The sequence below is a fragment of the Callospermophilus lateralis genome, chromosome 10, assembly GCF_048772815.1.
Source record: "Callospermophilus lateralis isolate mCalLat2 chromosome 10, mCalLat2.hap1, whole genome shotgun sequence".
Taxonomy (NCBI): Eukaryota; Metazoa; Chordata; class Mammalia; order Rodentia; family Sciuridae; genus Callospermophilus; species Callospermophilus lateralis.
In genome coordinates, this window is record NC_135314.1 from 79,265,254 (window position 1) to 79,284,913 (window position 19,660).

Below are 19,660 nucleotides of genomic sequence, written 5' to 3' on the forward strand. Positions count from 1 at the left end.
AAAATGTGGATATTTCTACAGATTCTATAGGAATAAAAATTATAAGAGAATACTGAGTAATTATATATGAACAAATGTATGACCTGAATGAAATGAAACAACTCAAAACAATAAAACTACCAAGATCAAATCTGAATAAGTAGATAATATAAATATTAAGACTGTCCAATCAGAAATCAAAAGTCTCTTAACAAAGTAAACCCCTTGATCAAATGGTTTCATTGGTGATTTCTATTGAACATGAACTAACATCAATTCTTTTCAAATTTTTCCAAAAAAAATTGAAGAGGAAGGTCATTTTGATTTATTTGATGAGGTCAGCATTGCTCTGATAATAAAGCTAGAGAGATACTACAAAAAAACTAGGGACCAATATCCCTTATAAACATTGACGGAAAAAAAAAATCTTCAAAAGAATAATACCAAACAAAATTTAGCCACATATCAAAAGAATCACATATACCTTGACCACATGGGATGCATTCATGAAATGAAATAATGGTTCAAATGTGAAATTTAATTAGTGTGATAGATCATATAACGTGATGAAACACCCTACATGATGATCTCAATTGATGCAGAAAAAGTGTGAAAAAATTCAATCCCTTTTTGTGATAAAAACTTTCAACAAACTAGAAATAGAAGAAACCTACCTTGAAATAATAAATCCATATGTTAGAAAACACTGCAATATTTTAATAGTGAAAGATTGAAAGCCTCTCCTTTAAGATCAGGAGTGAGACTACAAGCTGCCATTTTCATCACATATTCAACACAGTACTGGAAGTTCTAATCTGAGCAATTAGGCAAGAAAAAGAAAACAAAACAAAAAAGAACAATAATCATATCTCTGTTGACCCTAAAGATTCACATACACACAAAATGGTAGAATAAAAAAAATTCAGCAAAACTATTGAATACTAAGTCATCAATAAAAATCAATGGCTTTTTACATATCAAGAATGAAAAGGAAATTAAGAAAACAATTACATTTTCGATAGTATCAAAAGAAATAAAACACTTAGAAATTAACATAACCAAAGAGTTGAAAGACTAATATAGTGAAAACCAAATGGAAAGATGGTCCCATGCTCATGGATTAGAAGACTTAACTGTTGACAATACTACCCCAAACAATCTACAGATTCAATGCACTTTCTATCAAAATCCCCAAAATTAATGAAACAGAAGAGTCCTCTGTAAAATTCATAGACTCTCAATGGACCCTAAATAGTCAAAACAATCTTTATTAAAGAAAAAAACTGAAGAACTCAGGTCTTAATATGAAGATATGATAATCAAAACATTGTGATACTGGCATAAAGACAGAACACAGGAACAGATAGACCAGAAATTAGCCTTTGCATTTACTATGGTTTGAATCTATGTGTCCTTCCAAAATTCATATGGTGAAATCCAATATGCAGTGTGATAATATTAAGAGGCAGGACCCTTTGGGAATTAATTAAGTCATGAACATTTTTTTTTAGATTTGATGGACCTTTATTTTATTCATTTATTTATATGTGGGGCTAAGAATCAAACCCAGTGCCTCATACACACTAGGCAAACATTCTATCACTGAGCCACAACCCAGCCCCATGAACATTCTATTAATGACTAGGATTAGTGCTCTTATGAAAGAAGTTGAAGGGAGCACTTTAGTTCATTTTTGCCCTTATTCTCTTCTATCATGTGAAGACATAGCTTTTGTCCCTATTGCCATGTGAGGATGTAGCAAAACCTGCCATCAGAGAAGGAAAGAGAAAGCCCTTAAATGACAGTGAGTCTGCTGGTGTGTTGATCTTGGACATAACTGCCTCCAGAATTATGATAAATAAAGTTTTATTATCTATAAATTATCCAGACTTGTGTGTGTGTGTATGAGAGAGTGTGTGTATACATATATATGTGTACACACACACACACACACACATACACACACACACACACACACACACACATATATCAAAGATTATATATGTTTTATAGTAACAGGAAGGGACTAAGACAATAGCCAAATGACTTTTGACTTGTTTTCTAAGATCATTCAATGGGGGAAAGAATAGTCTTTTTAATGAATCGTGCTAGGGAAGCTGAATGTCCCCATACCAAAGGATGAAGTTATACCTTTATTTAACACCTTATGCAAAAATTAAATCAAAATTGGTCAAAGACCTAAACATCAAACTACGAAACTATTAGGAAAAAACCAAAGGGAAAACTTCATGTCATTAAATTTAGCAATGATTACTTGATATGACAGTAAGGGCACAAGAAACAAAAGAAAGAATAAGACATATTGGATTTCCTGAAAATTAAAAACTTTTGTGTGTCAAGCAGATATAGTGGCATGTACTTGTGGTCCCAGCTACTGAGGAGTTTGAGGCTGGAGTAATGCTTGAGGCCAGAAGTTAGAGAGGAGCCTAGGCACTAAAGAGACCTTGCCTCATACAACAACACAGTTATTTTTGTATACCAAAAAACACCAACAACAGAGTAGAAAGGCAACTCACAGAATGAGAAAATAGTTGAAAATCATATATCTCCCAACAGATTAGTATTCAGCCTGTATAAATAGCTCTTCAAAATCAACAACCAAAAAAAATCAAGTAACCTGATTCAAAACTAAGCCAAGAAACTTGACTAGATATCTCTCCAAAGAAGATATAAAAATGGCAAATGAAAAGATGCTGAACCACACTAGTCTTTAGGGAAATCTGAGTCAAAACTATGAGAAACCATATTATACCCATTAGAATGACTCCTTATAAAAACAAAATATTAGAAAATAAGTTTTAGTGATGATTTGAAGAATTCAAAACCCTGTGCTCCATCGGTGGGAATATAAAATGACACTGGCAATATAGAAAATGTTAAAGCAGTTGCACAATAAATTAAAAATAGAAGGACTATACAATCTGGCAATTTCATTTCTGAATATATATTCAAAATTAATTGAAAGCAAGGTTCAAAGACATATTTGTACACTCAGGTTCATAACAAGTTTCTTCACAATAGCTAAAGCATGAATGCAAACTAAGTGTGCATTGAGAAATGAATGGATAGTAAAATGCCTGTCTTTTCTCTCTCTCACACACATATACACAATGAAATATTATTGAGCCTTAAAAATGGAGAATATTTTGACATAATACTTCAATAAGATTGAACTTTGAGCACATTATACTAAGTGAAATAAGCCAATCACAAACAAACAAACAAACAAACAAAAAACCCCCAACTCTATCTTTTCTTTTACATGACATGCTTAGTATTCAAAATCAGAGGACAGAAAGTAGAATGGTACTTGCCAGGGCCTGGTGAAAGAGAGAAATAAGGTATTGTTATTTAATGGGTACAGAGTTTCAGGTTTGCAAGGCTGAAAGAGTTATAAAGATGGATGGTGGTGACAGTTACGCGTTGATATAAGTATCCTTGATACCAATGAAATGTATATTTTAAACTGTTAAGAATAAAATGTATGTTATTTATAATTTTGTTGGTGTCTGTAAACAAGTCAGGATGGCGCCTGGCAAATGTTAGAGTCTGTAAACAAGTCTGGATGGCGCCTGGCATTTTGCCAGAGGGAGTGGTTTGTTAAGTAACGCCAAGGAGCCATTAAGTGTGGAGATTCATTATTGGTTGACTGCTGTATCTAGTTTATGTTAATTAAGATAAGCTGTGTGGAATGTACAAATACCTCTGTTGTCCTACAATAAACGGCTCCCACTCCTGCTGTATCAATGTACACAAGTTGCTCGTCACCCCCCGGTTATTTTGCTGCAGCCAGACTGCAGCATAATTTATCAAAATAAAAATGTGAAAAATAAACCTTGATTTTTTTTCTAGTTTTCTAGCATTTGGTTTATTGTTTGTCTTGATATCTCACCCACTTCTTTCCCCAAAGGAATTATCTCCACCAACTAATTCTTATCAATCTTTCATTCTCATTTTTCAATCTTGTTTCTGCTTTGGAGCAAGCCATTCAAAGTGGCAAGGTCACTGAGGACCTCTGACATGCTAATACATAGATGCTTTTCAGTCTGTCTTTCTGAATTTCTCTGTTGTACTTGACACATTCGCTTAATTGCTCCTTCCTGAAATGCTCGGTTCCCTTTGCTTTCGGTACTCCATATTATTTTTTCCTTCTCATTTCTGTTTCACTTCTTCCTTAGCTACCACAGGAGTCTATCTGTGTTGCCACTTAGGCTGGCATGGAATAGAGTTTCCACTTTGTTCAATTTGTCAGCTTTTCTTAAAAATTCTTCCTCAGAAATACCATGGCTTGGATTTAATAATAACCACTTTTATGCTGCCAATTCCTAGATCTGAAATATTATTCAAGATTTTTCTGCTGAGTTTCAGATTCATATTTCTAATTGCTGACTGCATGTTAAGCTGGGTGTTTCATCAGTATCTCAAATGTAATGTGATGGAAATGAAACACATCATTTCTTCCCAATCACCAGACCATCCTGGTCCTCCTCTGTGTCTTCATTTTAGTTGGTAGCACCACGTTCCACACACTCTTCTTGTTCCCCACCATCCTTCCCTGAGCATATTTCAAGCTATGGTTTCCTCCCTTAACTCAATCTGGCTGCTTTTCATTTTTATTATTTTATCCTAGATTTTTGGCTTTTGGATGATACTCCTTTCTTATTTGCCCATGTGACTATATTTTGTAAAAACTATGAATAAACCTTTTCTTTCTGTTGAATGATTTGAGATGTGATCAGAGGCTGCAGTATGGACAAAGTGCACCATCTTGAATTAACATTGGTGATGGTGTATCTTGGCATTGACAAATTTTGTAATAAATAAATTCATAATCAAGAAATACTGTAAAATAAAGAAGTAAATTTTTGGTTGATATATGACACCTCAAAATCTTAAATAATTTTATAATTATTTTATTTGGATTGCTAGTTTATATTATTATTACAAAAATGGAGGTCCTAAGATTTAGAGGCAGGTGATTTCCAGATAAGGGCCACAAAAGTATTTATGAAATTCATATGTGTACTTAAAGACCATTAGGGGATGATTGTCAAGCTTACATTTAATTCACACTGGTATTTCCTCGGAAAATATTTTTCAATAGAAAATTATGCACCTCAGTGATGCTGTACCTTCTGGGCAGCTAGCCTGATGCTTTTCTCTCTAAGCTAGAATCTGTTTTAAAAATTATAAGCCAACACATAGCTACACCCACACCCATGTCTGCACACACACGTCTGTATACGCTCCACCACTGCAAGCCTACACACTTGATCTGCACCTCCCCACTCCAGTATATGTCTGGAAGAATGTCCACAAGGATCTCAAACAGCATGAGATTTATGAATCCTGTGCAATATCACAGCCAGCCAGCCACCAGTACTGGCACTAGACTGTAATCTTGTACTTAGTTGTGCTACCACTCCTTCATAATAAAATAGCAAATTGAAGTGATTTTCAAATAGTGTGGGAGACCAAAGGGAAATCTTTTCTGCCTCCAGTCAGCACAGAAGGCTATTAATGAGCCATGGATGGCTCCCTACGATGCAGTGCATTTAGCCACTTCCTCCTCTGTGCTCAGAGAAGCTGTGATTATCAAATTCTAAAGCAGTAGTTTGAAAAATGACTTCACTTTTGAGAATTTATGGGCTATATAGACTTATATATTTTATTTCTGCTTGCCACAGGGAGTTGAGTGCCCGCTATTGACATAAAGTTTATAAAGCCCTTTGTGCTTCTGGCATAGAAGGGATAATATTACAAAGAAGGGTAAGAATATTAAAGAAGGGTGATGCAGGAGCATTAGTCTTATTTATTGCCTCCATTCATTGATTTTTTTAGTATCTTAGGTTTGAATTAAAAAGAAATTTAAAACACTACTACCTAGCTAAACCTCTGACCACACCCCTGTTGTTTTTGTTTTTGTTTTTGCATTTTAACCTTTTAATTTTATTTTAGTAGAAACTGTATGTGAAGAGGGGGTGACAGCAGTGGACTTATAAGGAAAAGTAGTAAGCAAGTTAACTAAAAGTACTCATAGGATATACGAGCATGACTTTTTGAGTCATGGACACTTGAATTGGATTTCTTCCTCTGTCATTGGTCACATATAACCCTAAAACTTTTACAGAAATCAACTCAATCCTTATAATATATGCATATTTGAACAGGTACTATTCAAATTCCTGTTTTATAAATGAGTCAGAAGTATAGAGGAGTTGATAGCATGCTTGTTCGAGGTTACATAGCAAGATTAATGTAGATGGGTGTTCAGGTCCTTAGAGTGGTGGTTTACCATCAGGTACACATTTACTTTTTTCTTCTGACCTTCAGCTAAAGTCTTACCTACAAAGTATATAATAAGAGCTGAAATATATTAACTTTCAAAATTTAGATCATGGAATATACCACGTATAAACATGGATTAGTATATTTATTTATTTATTTTGGTACTGGTAATTGAACTCAGGAGCATTTAACCACTGAGTCACATCCCCAGTCCTTTTTTATATTTTATTTAGGGACAGGGTCTCGCTGAATTGCTTAGGGCCTCACTACTTTGCTGAGGCTGGCTTTAAACTCACTATCCTCCTGCCTCAGTTTCCCAAGCCACTAGGAATACAGGTGTGTGTCACCATGCATGGCTAGGATGTTAATAAATAAATATTTTGTTTATAATGTATCATTGGCTTTTTAGAACATATTATAATGGATTCATAATTCAGCAGAATAAGAATTATATCTGAAACTAATATTTCTCATTTAATTTGCTTGTATAGTCATTTAATCCAATTTTCAACAGCTATTGATGATGAAACATTTTGATATGTTTCTGATGAAATTATGTTTTTGAATAAACATAATGGAAGGAAGCATTTCAAGTACCATAGGTGGTCCTGATAAATTTTTCTAAAATAATTTAGGACATTTACTGGTGAAATGAATGTAGCTATAAAACAACACATTCAAAAATGGTTACAGAAAAGAATAAACCATTCATGTTCCAAACACCTATGAATTTCCTTTTGCCTTAATGAGCACATGTGGTTGAGAGTATGCATTATGAAAGTGGTACTGCTCTAGGAGAAGCCAAAGATTTTGCTGAATTCAGCTTCTGTATTAAATCAGGACATCATGTCCAGTCACAGTGTAAGTACATCATCGCTGCTAACACTGAAAGCAATTGGAAGAAGAGGGCACAGAGTCAAGAAAAATAAATGAAAATGAGATCAAGAGAGAAAAGTGATATGCAAAGGGAGCACATTCAAATAACATGGGCAAAAAATAAAGTGAAGAAAGAATGTCTCATTTTCACATGAATATAGAGAGAAATATAATACATTCCAAATGGCAAAATTTCAGTCATTTTGTAATCAAGTAAAATGATAATGTGTATTATTAGACAGATATTAAAGAATGCAGAAATGTGCAAATATATGACCTCTGCCAGGGATGAAAAATATTTATGGTAGTGATTTTTTATGTTTATTTTTTTCACCATGAATGAGGAGTTTCCAAGCATATGATGGCTTTTCAAATATTAAACATGTTATGAATACACTTTGAAATATAACTTTCTGGTGCTTGCTCAGCTTTGTTATTTTATACCATTATAGAAAACAACGTTTTAGTCTTTTTTTGTATACACTATACTGTTAAAGAGAAGTCACTTTAAAAAGAAAGCTTTAAAATTTTTATTTTAAAATAAATCACCACTGAAGGAATTATGTTTCTTCTTTTGTGAAAAGTCCTTCAAATAAACTTAAAAAGGACAAAATTGATAGAACTATCTTTCTGAAGCAAACTTGAATCATTTTGGTAAGCATTCAGGAATTTAAGGGTCTCAGCATTATAGACAGTGGATAAAATATCATACTAAATTATTAAATGAGTGGCTGTGGGAGGGGATGCAGTTTCATTTCCTTCTTTATGGTAACATCATTCAGAATATACATGTGTGTGTGTGTGTGTGTGTGTATATATATATATATATATATATATATATATATATATATATATATATATATACATACAAAGACATATGTATTTTAATATGGCAAGTAAATTTATAGAAGAAATCAATTATAAAGTGTACATCTTATCCCCTTAAAATATTCTAAAGTATCACAATATCAGAGAAATGCACGTTAGAGAAATTGCTGCTATTCTTTACAGAAAACCCATGCATAACATTATGCAAAATTTAATTTACAATAAATGATTTGAAATCTAGAACTGAGAATAGCTTATTTAAATGCTATCAGAAAAGAGCACCTCACCCTCAAAAAGGAATCTAGGGATCCATTCTCCATATATTCCACCACAATCATTACTGGTCTGCCTGCAAAAGAGCAAGAGAACACACAAGGATTAGATCAGTTACAGAAATACAGCAGTTAGAGCTTTACAGCTGTGATACTAAATTATTTGTATATTATTAATAGGAACGTCATTTCCCAGCCACTTCTATAAAACTATACTCATATTATACAGATGGATCTCCCCATTCTTTCTTTATAGCATTATTTCCTTTTAAGTTTATAAAAGGGACATGAAGTATATTATGAATTAAAAAGAAATTAAATATTTCTTCTCCTAAATGCCTGCAATCACTTGTTTACATTATGCTCCCTTTGTCCTCTAGCTTTTCCTTAAAAGAAAATCAACAAGTCAAGGTCAGAGTTTTAGTAGTTACTGCTGCTGCATTCACAGGTGTGGTACAACTTCGAAGACAGTGCAGCGATTTTGTCTGACTGATATTTGAATGGGCATTTCTGAAATAATCCTAAGACAAAGCAGAAAGGAGAAATTCATAAATTCTCACTGACAACATATAAACAGTCAAGCATACTCCTGCTTTGAAGGGATTTCAAGCAGAACAATTTCCATGGACTGATGGATGCCCCAGAGTTGGTAGGATTTGTGAGTTCCTGCTCATTTCTTTATTGGACGTAGATTTGATCAACAGAGCGATGGTGGTGGTACAAGAAAAATAAGCAATTCTGATTTTGTAGTCTGGTGCAGAAGCTAAGATCAGAAACTAAACTGAAAATCATTTATTTCTTGTTTGATCATATCAATTGTTACAGTTCCCAGCACACCTCTATTAAGTAGAATATTTGACATAAATAACTTTGATTTGTTTCAAAGAACGGAATGCATTTGTTCTGGCCAATTGCTCAAGTTTAAAAGATAAAGTTTCAGATGAAGAGAAAATGATTTTTACCTGAAATAAGTATATACGACATATTTACTTTTTACATCTATATTTCTTGATTCTCATTAGAATTTTTGGCAAGTCAGACTGGACTGTGCATGGTTTTTCCTTGCAACACACACACACACAAAAAAAAAAGTCTGGAAAGAAATTATGTGCATGAGCACCAGTGATGGAAATATTAGATCTCATTGTAATTCATGTCTTTCTTATGAACTCTGAGCCTTACAGGTTAGAGAGGGTGACCGTCACAAATTACAACCATGTATGCAAATGCTAGATTTTACATTGGATCTGTATTTTAAAGAAAGATGTGCTAAAGGTTAAATGTAGTAATAAAATTCCCAATTTATCATGCATAGAATTAGAACCCAAAGAAGTTTTCATTTATACTGAATATTAATTTATATTCTATAATGTTCCTCAAAGCCATTAATTTTACCCCAAAATGAACGAAGAAGAACTTTATCAGCAATTATTGAGGTCAAATGAACTGTCAGCACCCTTGTGGGTCAGGATCTAGAATATCTAGGTTTTACATGTAAAAGTTCATCTTGAATCTTCTCTTTGGATATTGTTTCAGAGAGCACAGAGATTGGAAACTGACATAAACACTTAGGTAACAAGATGGGGAACATAAAAGGTCATTACTATATTTAAACAAAAAAAACTGAAATCAATATTCCAGTTTGATAAAGGATTAAGGATGTTAAGGGGAAAAAATGGGTTACTACAGCAACTGCTGCCTGAGCTTTTCCCCAGCCTGTAGTCTCACCTCTTTTTACTACATCTTAGCTCTTGTGGCCAGGAGAACCCCTTAGGTTGTTTTAAAACTGGTACCCTTCCCTTAATGATATCAGAATAAAATGACCTTGTAAGCATTTTACTTGTATTGCTATCATTCCCATTAGATAAGGAAATGGAAAGAAAATTAAACTACTTATCCAAAGTCAAATAACTAGTGAGCAGCCATATCAGGTAGTTAGTCTTAGAGCTTTGGACCTTTTAACCTTTATGCTATAGATGCTCCTCAGAAAAGATTTATAGATAAATGCTCCAAGTCTCATCCTGGTAGACAATTTTCTCCAGTGAGGGACCTCATCTTTCCTAACTAGCCTTAGCATCCACTGCTCTAGGAGCTGCCATCTCTTACATTGTTCATAACTGTCTCCTTCTGCCTTTACTTCTGAAATTCACCTGACAAGATTATTTCTCCATTTGTTCCCCTCTCTAATACCACCACATGTGCCATTCCACCCCAGAATTTATGCACTGCACCTAATCCTGAAAGGTCTCCCCCAGTGACATTTCCTACAGGTTCCCATCCCATCTATTATGTGCACTGTCATGTTGGGCTTGGCTTTGTATTAGGTAGTTTTTCTTCTTTATCTTCTCTTTATTTCCCCATTCACTGGATTTCACAAGGTCACTTCCGAAAGAGCAAAGCCTAGTAGGTGCTTCAGAGAAACAAGTTAATTTTTCTCATCAGTTTCACTATTAAGAAATTAAAACTCAAGTATTTCATCAAGATTCTTATCTACATGAACACAAAATATTTTGAAATTAGTTTTACCTATAATTCTTTGGTTAATACTTCAGGCAGTCTTAAAATTCGTCAGTGACACATTTCTCAATAAGGAATCAAATGAAGAGTCCTCAATTCCTCATGAATTAGAAATTCCACATTGGAGCTCTTTGTCTTTTGTATTTTATTTAGTACCACCAATTGAGAGTAGTTGTTATTTGAACTAAAGTGTTCTTTTTAGAATACTTTTGCTTTCATCTGATCTGCAATTTATTTCCTAGTTGTTTTCTCTAGGGAAGTTAGTTATGTTCTGAAGATTAAAAGTAACTTCACAGCCCATTATTATATTTGTTATAAAAAATTAAGTAAGTCTAAGGAAAGTTATAAAAATTAGAATGGTATTCTTTAAGTCTATTTTACGTAAGAGAAGTCTGCTGTTGATAAGTACAGTTTTTCTGTCTTATTTTCAATCTGTAACTATTGTATATTGCATTACTGGTCCTGGGAAATATTTAGAGTTGATTAATTCTCATTCTAAAATTTCAAAATATTCTGGCTTATTTTCTTTTGTAGATTTTTAGCCATTTATCCCCAATGTCTCATGTGACAGTATCACCTTAGTATTTGAATTGCATTCAAGACAATGGACAAGCTCCAGGATTCTTGAAAGTTACTCAATTTTCAAAACTCAAGATCATTATTTTTTAGAAATATTATTGGTTTAAGAGCTCTTCACTAAAGTGAATTTCTTAGTTTTTTTAAAAATCACAAATAACCCAGATATGGTTATAGATATTTTAAACTGCCTTAGAATCAAGATTTTCTAATAAATAAGCTATTTTATTCTGAAGACCATAATTCAAAAACTCCCTTGTCATCCTTTTCTGTTATAGAGAAGAAAAACTGTTTTCTTTCAATGAGACTTTTAGGGACTACTGACCAACATATATATTTTTTCAAATACTTATAGAAACTTAGTGATTTTGAGAGGGATGGTATGAAGAAACTATATGATCACAAGACTACACTTTTCTCATGCTCATGTTAAAGAGAACAAAAGAATTCTTTAAATGTCTTATAGAATCTTGGAAAAATATTTTGCCAGTGAAATAGTTATATGTTTTTTCCCTCAGAAAAGATTTGTGAAAGAAGGAGATTACAGAGATTTAACATTTTTATATAAGTAATAAGTTTGTACTGGATGTACTATTTTGTATCTGTCTGGCAATTTCTAATGTGCAGTCAGTAAAATGAAGAATTGAAACAACTCTCAACAACCTCAAAACTCTATTACAGATTTAAATCATTCTAGTTTATTTAACATTCTATCACATCTATATTTTGTCTACCAGGTAATAAAATTTGTGATGATAACTTGGATTGACAGTTAAAGTGCCTGTATTTTTTCTCCCAGAGGCAATTCGGGACTCTTTGAGTTATTTATTTAATCTATTTCTACCTCCCCTGTTTATACTTTAGAGATAGCAAACCACAATTATAATCTCAAATGGACTTGATAATGAATGAAATAATTTCTCATCCCTCTAATGCATTTAAAATATAGGTATAAAACATACACATGAACCATTATAATACATTAAATGACTGTTTTTATTCACATAAGTACTGAAGTTGGTGAAGTGTTTTCTTCTTATACTGTTGCCTGGAGACTATCAGATCATGAACAAATCTTGTCCTCAGAAAGTTTGAATTCAACCTTTTTTTTAAGCTTTAAGTTTAAATTTATTTTTAACTGATACTTACAAACTTAAAAATTATATACATTTAGAGTGGAACTTAGTGATGTTTCAATACATGTACTCATTGTGTAATGTTTTTGTCAGATAAAACATCTCACTCTCCTCAAACATTTATCATTTGTTTATGACAAAAAACATTTAAAATCCTTTCTTCTTGATTTTTGAAATATATAGTATATTATCATTATCTATGTGCAATAGCACACTAGAATCCTTACTTCTAACTATAACTTAGTACCTATCAATCAACCTCTCCCACCTTCTCCTACTCTCCCCTGTCTCTGGTAGCCAATATTCTACTCTGAACTTGTATGAGTACTACTTTTTTGGATTCTTCATTTCTAACTTTACAATTTGGTATTTTTATTTATAATTATTTCATTTAACATCGTGATCTCCAGTTCTATCCATGTTGTTGCAATCTTTTAACATTTTCCTTGAACCTTTTTCTCCTCTTTATAATATTGTCTTAGTTAAAACATCACCATCTATCTAGTTACCCTGGTTTGAAACCCTTCTGTAATATTTGACTTCTCACTTTACTGGACCCCAATCAATCCATACATTATTAAGTCCTGTTGAGTCTGTAAAAAATTTATTGATGTTATCCACATTCTTTTTTTTTCCCTTACTTGACCTATCACAATGATCCTTTACTGGTTTCTTTGCTTCTATTTTTGTCTCCTTTTGCAAGATAACCCTTGCATCCACATTATTTCCAAACATTCAATGATACAACAAATAACTTTTTAAAATGCTTACTAGTGTATCAGGTACTCTACAGGGTTCTGGAGACATAGATCTCTGCTTTTTCAGGTATTTAGTGGAAAGGGTAATAGAAATAAGTCAATTACTATAAAGGTTACATAAAGAATGTCTCGTTCTTTCATTTAATGACCATGTTATTTATTGCATAGCATGTTGCAGGATTAAAGTCTAAACTCCTTTGTACTTAAGTTCCTTCTTAGTGTCTCCTCTACCTTCATTTCTAATGCTATCTTTTGATCTCCCCCTTCTTCCATACCTTGTGTTTTTCGAATTCTTGAGGTGACTCATATTTCCCTGAGTATGACTTGCATCTTGTTTTCTTTGCAACATTTCTTTCTCACTACCACCACTTGGTAAAATCACATACTTTTTTTTTTTTTAAAAAAAAAGCAGGTTAAATACCATGACCATTGTAAATTCTCCCATGAATTATTTTCCCTTTCAGGAAGTCTTGATTATGTACCTTCTCCTTCCTTTAAATGATATTTATGATATGATATTTATGTTAGCAATCAGGTCTTTCTTTCCCATTCTAAAGCAACCTTTAGAGAGGCCAGAATTTAGGCTTAATTGTTTTTCTGGAATCTCACAATCTGGAACAGACCTTGGCATAGAGTGAGTTGAATACTCTCAATTTCTTTTTTCTTGAGCTGAATGTCAACAGGAACATAAAGATGTTCTCTGAGAATAATTCTAGACATAGAAAGAGTTATTGAAATAATAGAATGGACGTTAATATTCATTTAGTCCTAAATTATTTGTTATAAAAGTTATGATTTTGATAAAAAAATCTTTGAAAAGATTAGGACTCTATAATTAATATGGTGTGTGGCAATAATTGTTTCTCAAAAATGGTACACATTTCTTCCTTCCCCTTTTGTTCACAATTATCTGCTTTGCACTTATTATATTTGTCCACTGTATAGCAAAACTTTTAAAAAATAGATAATTTCTGTATTTTGTTTTAATATTGATATGAAAATTATTTTATCTCCTATGGCAAAGTGAAAGTTAAAATGACTGCAAATTGCATGTTTTATATGATCCAATATGTTCCCTTTTGTAGCACTGAAAATTTTTTTTCAGGCACACTTGGATGATTGGTTATCTTTTACCTCATACTCCCAGCACGGTGCACTACCTTATGAGTCATGAGATTAGTTAGAAGTTATAAGATTAGTTTCAGATAGCCTAATACTGAAAACTTGGTCTAATTTTGACAAGTAACCTTTCATCACTCACTTTTCATTTCATCTTTTCTCAGTTGCATATTGTGAATTGTTCATTTGAGTGCTTCTATACTCTGTATAATAACCTCTCCTTCTATAGGGTCATTGTGAGATTGAAAGAGATAATGTATATCAAGCATTGAAAATGGCAACTAGTACTAAATATGGAATTACCCAATAATAGTTCCATTAATGACTGAATGTATATATTTTGAGTGTTATATCTTACCAACTGACTTGATGCACAATCCTAAGCTATGAAGTGGTTTTCAGAGTTAAGAAAGTTCATTACTAAAAATGTATAAGGTCAATGAGTAAGCTCTCCTGATGATTTTCATTTAAAGTCTAAATACTTAGACCCCAAAAATTTGAAAGTTGTTTTATTGAACAAAATTATTTCTATTAGAGAAAAATAATCCAAATAGGATTTTTAAAAAATAACATAGTATATTAGTTTCTTAAAAATAGCTTCTGCTGGAAGTGGGTTTTTACCTTCTATCTATCTAGCTTTATTGTATCCTCTGTACTGTACTGCTAGATTTGTCTGTAACAACATATCTTAAGGTTAATCTGGAATTGATGATTTTAACCTTGGAGAAATTTGCAACTCATGTGTCTATATAATCACTGAATTGATTTGGTTTCCTTCCCCCGCCTCTTAATTTCTTTTGCTTTTTTAAAAAAAATTTAGAGGTGATCCAAATATCATTGAAGAATAAAATGTTTTCTAGGATTAAAACAGGTGAGCAGAAATTAGGAGGGACAACCGGCATTTATAAAAACAGTAGCATTTCTTTTATTTATTTATTTATTTATTTATTTATTTTTTTTTTTTTTATTAGCTACACGTGACAGTACAATGATCTTGACAATTCATACATTTGAATCAAATGGGGTATAATTTCTCATTTTTCTGATTGTACAGGTTGCAGTAATCTGGGTTTGTTTTATAGTAAAGGAAAGGTGTGAGGCTAAGATAAAACATAATTTATCTGCAGTTCCAGAGAGCATTGGCATACCATCTGATCAAATAACTTCAGTAATACTCATTAATGTCCTTTTTATTAGAAATTACCACATGGGCAAAAAGATTTCTCCTTACCTAAAAGTGTCCAGTTGGCAATAAAAGTTACAGGCAAAGATGCCTAAGGTGAGGCTGTGCTTTCACTGTAAGACACTAACCATATTGCAAAATTTTAGTAATATAGTCCTTCTTAAAAATGGTTTTCTTGATTTAGTATTATGTGCTTAAAAGAGTAATATAATGGTCAAATTAAAAGCATATATTTTGAATTTTTGTGAACTTTTTGCTTTCCAACTATTATGAAAGAAATAATCAATTACAGAATAGTCAATAGTTTACTTACTGTTAGGTAGCAATGGGCGACACCCAGCAGAAAATTTTCATGCCTTGAAATACTATATAGAATCTGAGTTCAAAAATTAAACTTTATGACATAAATAATTGCATGCTACTTTACTTTTCGGTTTTCTTCCTAAAAATCTTTTGTGCATATAATTTTTGATCAGCTTTTTAAAATGTTTTTATTAGTGCATTATAGTTATATATAATAGTGGGGTTCATTTGGATGTAATCATCCATTCAGGAAATACAAAGTGCTTCAGTCCCCAGTACCTCCCCTTTCCTTCCCTTCCTCCCCAGTTTTTAAATAGATATTATATCTAAATCAGCATATATGTATATGCTGAATTATAGGTAAATTCTTTAATATGTTAGGCACTGCTGATGGACATTCCATATACTAACTGATTTAATCCTCATATTAACCCTTGTGGGAGTGTAGTTATTAGTTTACTGATATATTTAGTATTTAAGCAACTTGCCAAGACACAGGAAGCAATTGGCAGAGCCAGGGCTTGAAGCCAGGCAATCTACCTCCAGAGACTGCATGCTTTACAACAATTTGATAAACATAAAGAATCATCCTAAATCTCCATGTCTTATTTTAGCCACATCCTGGAAAGACATTATGGATCACACACTGTGTGGCTCCCAAAGATATTTTGTTGAGAAGTTTTAGAATTTTCAAAGTCTAAAAATACTAAAACAAACTATATAAACAGCATATATGTCCTAAGGAAACTGGCAGGAAATATCTTTAGATTTTTGCTTTCTCTTTCCATAGTTATCTTAAATTGATTTGAGTTATCCAAATCAATTTGTTTGAAATTATTCTACTATTTTCATGAGACTTTTTAGGATAAGGCTTAGCAGTTGAAATTTCAGTTATAAGAGCATATATGAGAAAATTTAAGAGCAACAGTGTGATATATTTTTGCAAAACCCCTGGAAACAACACTGGGGGAGCTGTTGCACCCAGAATATTTTAAGAGTCCCTAAGCTTTTATAGAAACTATCATATTTCCCAGTAGTGATTCAAATGCTAAACTTTACTTCTGGCTACAAAAGTGTCTTATAGCCACATAAGTGAAAAAATAATGTCTGGTCTTCTGAATCATTCATTATGAAAAAAAAAAAAAGATCAGAAAATTTAAAAATAAAACAAACCTTTGGACAGGATATACTTAATGTATCTTAGTTACCTAGTTCATTTGTCATGAAATTTTAATTATAATGGAAAAAACATTTGCTAAATGAATCCTATATACGATTCAATTAAATCATTACATACTTTTTCTCTCCAAATTACTATTTATTTCTAATTCTTTTCTGAAGCTCTTAAAAGGTGTCTAATTTTACTTTTTACACAAGTTCAATTTTATTAAATGTACTCTAAGACCTCTGTAACTAGACTCATGAAAAGACTATGTCCTATAAAGCAAATAAATGAGGACTGAAAGCGGACAAGGTTTATAATAGGGCCAGTCTGTCTCTTACTTATGCTTTTAAGTGGCCCAGCAGCCCTTCAGGCAGGGATGCCACTCTGTGGGGTCATTCCTTGGGGGGGAAGTGGCATCAGAGTAGCTGGCTCCTTATCGTATTTTGAATCAAGGTGAAAACACTGACTAAAGAACACTTACCCAGTCAACACCAAGATTCAATGCTGACTCACAGAGAGATTCATCTAAATTATGAAACTGGTTAAGATTTTATGATTTTTCTTTATGAGAAGAAAATGATTCTTGGATGAATCTTTAAAGTGTTGACTATTTCTTTGAATAGGACCAAAGTAAATGTGTAATAATAAAACATAACAATCTGTAGGGGCTTCATATGTTCTCAATGAGAATATAAACACACACACATATGATTCATATTTTTTAGATTCATACTTATTCAAATGATAATGAGATGGAAGAAGCAGTTATGTTAATAAAAAGGCTTAGCTAAAGTCAAAGGCTAAAACTATCTAAAGCTGCTGAATAGAGAAGTAAAAAGTACTACTAAAAAGATTATTTAAAGGCTCCTTTAAGATTTTCATGTCTTTCTGGCAGGATAAAAAAAAGAAAAAAGAAAAAAGAAAGAAATTCACTTTGTAAATGTTCAATAGCCTGCTATGAAATTCATCCTGCAGCTGTTTTCTTTTCTTTTTTTTTTAAATGCACTGTCAGTCTTGCATAAAGATGATAATGCTCACTTATGTCAGTGAAGCATAACTTTATATTCAGAACATTGAGTTCTTAAGAAACAGGGATTCTTCATTTATGGACTTCAGGATATTCAGAGACCTCCTGAAATTCTACATAAACATGTACATGCACAACCGTATTCCATTTTCTTGGGGGAAGAGAGTCTACAGTCTCCATTTGGTTTTCAAAGTTGGGATTGAGGAGGGAGTTTAAAAAAAAATCACCAACTTTTTCACTTGGTCCTTTAGACAACAAAGAGTCTTATTTTTTGGCTAAGAAACAAAGTACAATCTGAAAGGAATCTGAATTCATGACCTGTACCACCCTATCAGGACTATCTGTCCACAGGAGTCCTTAAACTCATAAACTGTGAGAAAGTTTTTAGTTGTGTTTGTCATTCTGTTGGTGACCCTATCTTATCTATGCCTCTCTCCCTTCCTGAAATAGCAGCAAGTAATCTTGGTCTCCTGCCCAGACCTGCCTCAGAGTCCCCATCTAGGTTTTTTTTTTTTTTTTTTTTTTTTTAATAGTTGTCATTCTGAAGGGTTTCTTCTAAAGTCTGCAGCTGCAAAAACTTTAGAGAAAGAGAATTCTCTAGGGAGAGCCATGCAGATGGGCATGGAGTATGTCTGCACTGGAGGTTGAAATCATGTAAATGCCAAGAAATAAAGAAGCTAGGAATTAGAATCCAGATAAAGGAATTTCTTTTTACTATAAAACATTTGAATGGTTTATTCAGGATTTTACGTTGAACATTTAATCTAGTTTTTCCAATTTCTTTCACAATTAACTATTGGTTTAAGGTAGGTATCCACAAACACATTCACATACTTCATCCATGGTAATGGCAACATCCTTAACTATAAAATGTATAGCACATACACGTATCCATTGAAGAAAAGGGTTTCTTTTCTTTTTTTCTTCTGTTAATGATTCTAAAGCAAATTTTTGTATAAGCTATAGAAATATGTTCAACAAATAATCATTATTGGAAGAACTATAGCCAAGAGATTTTTTTTGTCAGAAGTAATTTGTTTGGAAATGTCAAATTGTGGATCTAAAACAAAGTTACTGACTTTTTAGGATGCTTGAAAATATGAATAAATGAAATGGCTTACTTTGATTTTTCTGAACTGCGTTTGATTGTATTTAAAATGTATTTACTTCTTCACTGTTGATTTCCCTTGATATATTGAGTTCATGCCAATTTCCCTAATTTAATGTATATTCCTTCAAAGTTTGTCACCTAGTTGTAAATAGTTTTGTTCTATTTTGCAGTTCTTTGTATGCATCAAAACCTGATAATATTATATTCACCAGATTCTACACTTCCTACAGCTTCGAACTTATTTATAATTCCTGGTCTATTTCTAACATCTAAACCATAAACTTTCTGAAAAAGAAAATTCTGGACTAGTTAATAGTGCATGCAATATTTGCCCTGACTCCAGATTAGATAGGATTTCACATGAAATATGGAAAGGAAAATATTGATAACCATTGTTAATGGACTGTGAAGACATTTTAATATAGTCTCAGAACTGTAAGTCCTTTGCTATAGAAATGATATTACAGTTGGACATGTTATTGTTTTATAGAAAACTGGATT

General features: G+C 32.5%; 1 protein-coding gene across 1 annotated transcript in view; it reads right to left on the minus strand.

Moving 5' to 3' along the window:
* The window catches only part of Epha6 (EPH receptor A6), a 785,836-nt gene that overhangs the window by 119,242 nt on the left and 646,934 nt on the right, over window positions 1-19,660 (minus strand). The window contains exon 13 of the mRNA XM_076868894.2: window positions 8,280-8,341. Coding sequence (XP_076725009.1) covers window positions 8,280-8,341 — 62 coding nt within the window. The remainder of the gene's footprint in view (window positions 1-8,279; window positions 8,342-19,660) is intronic.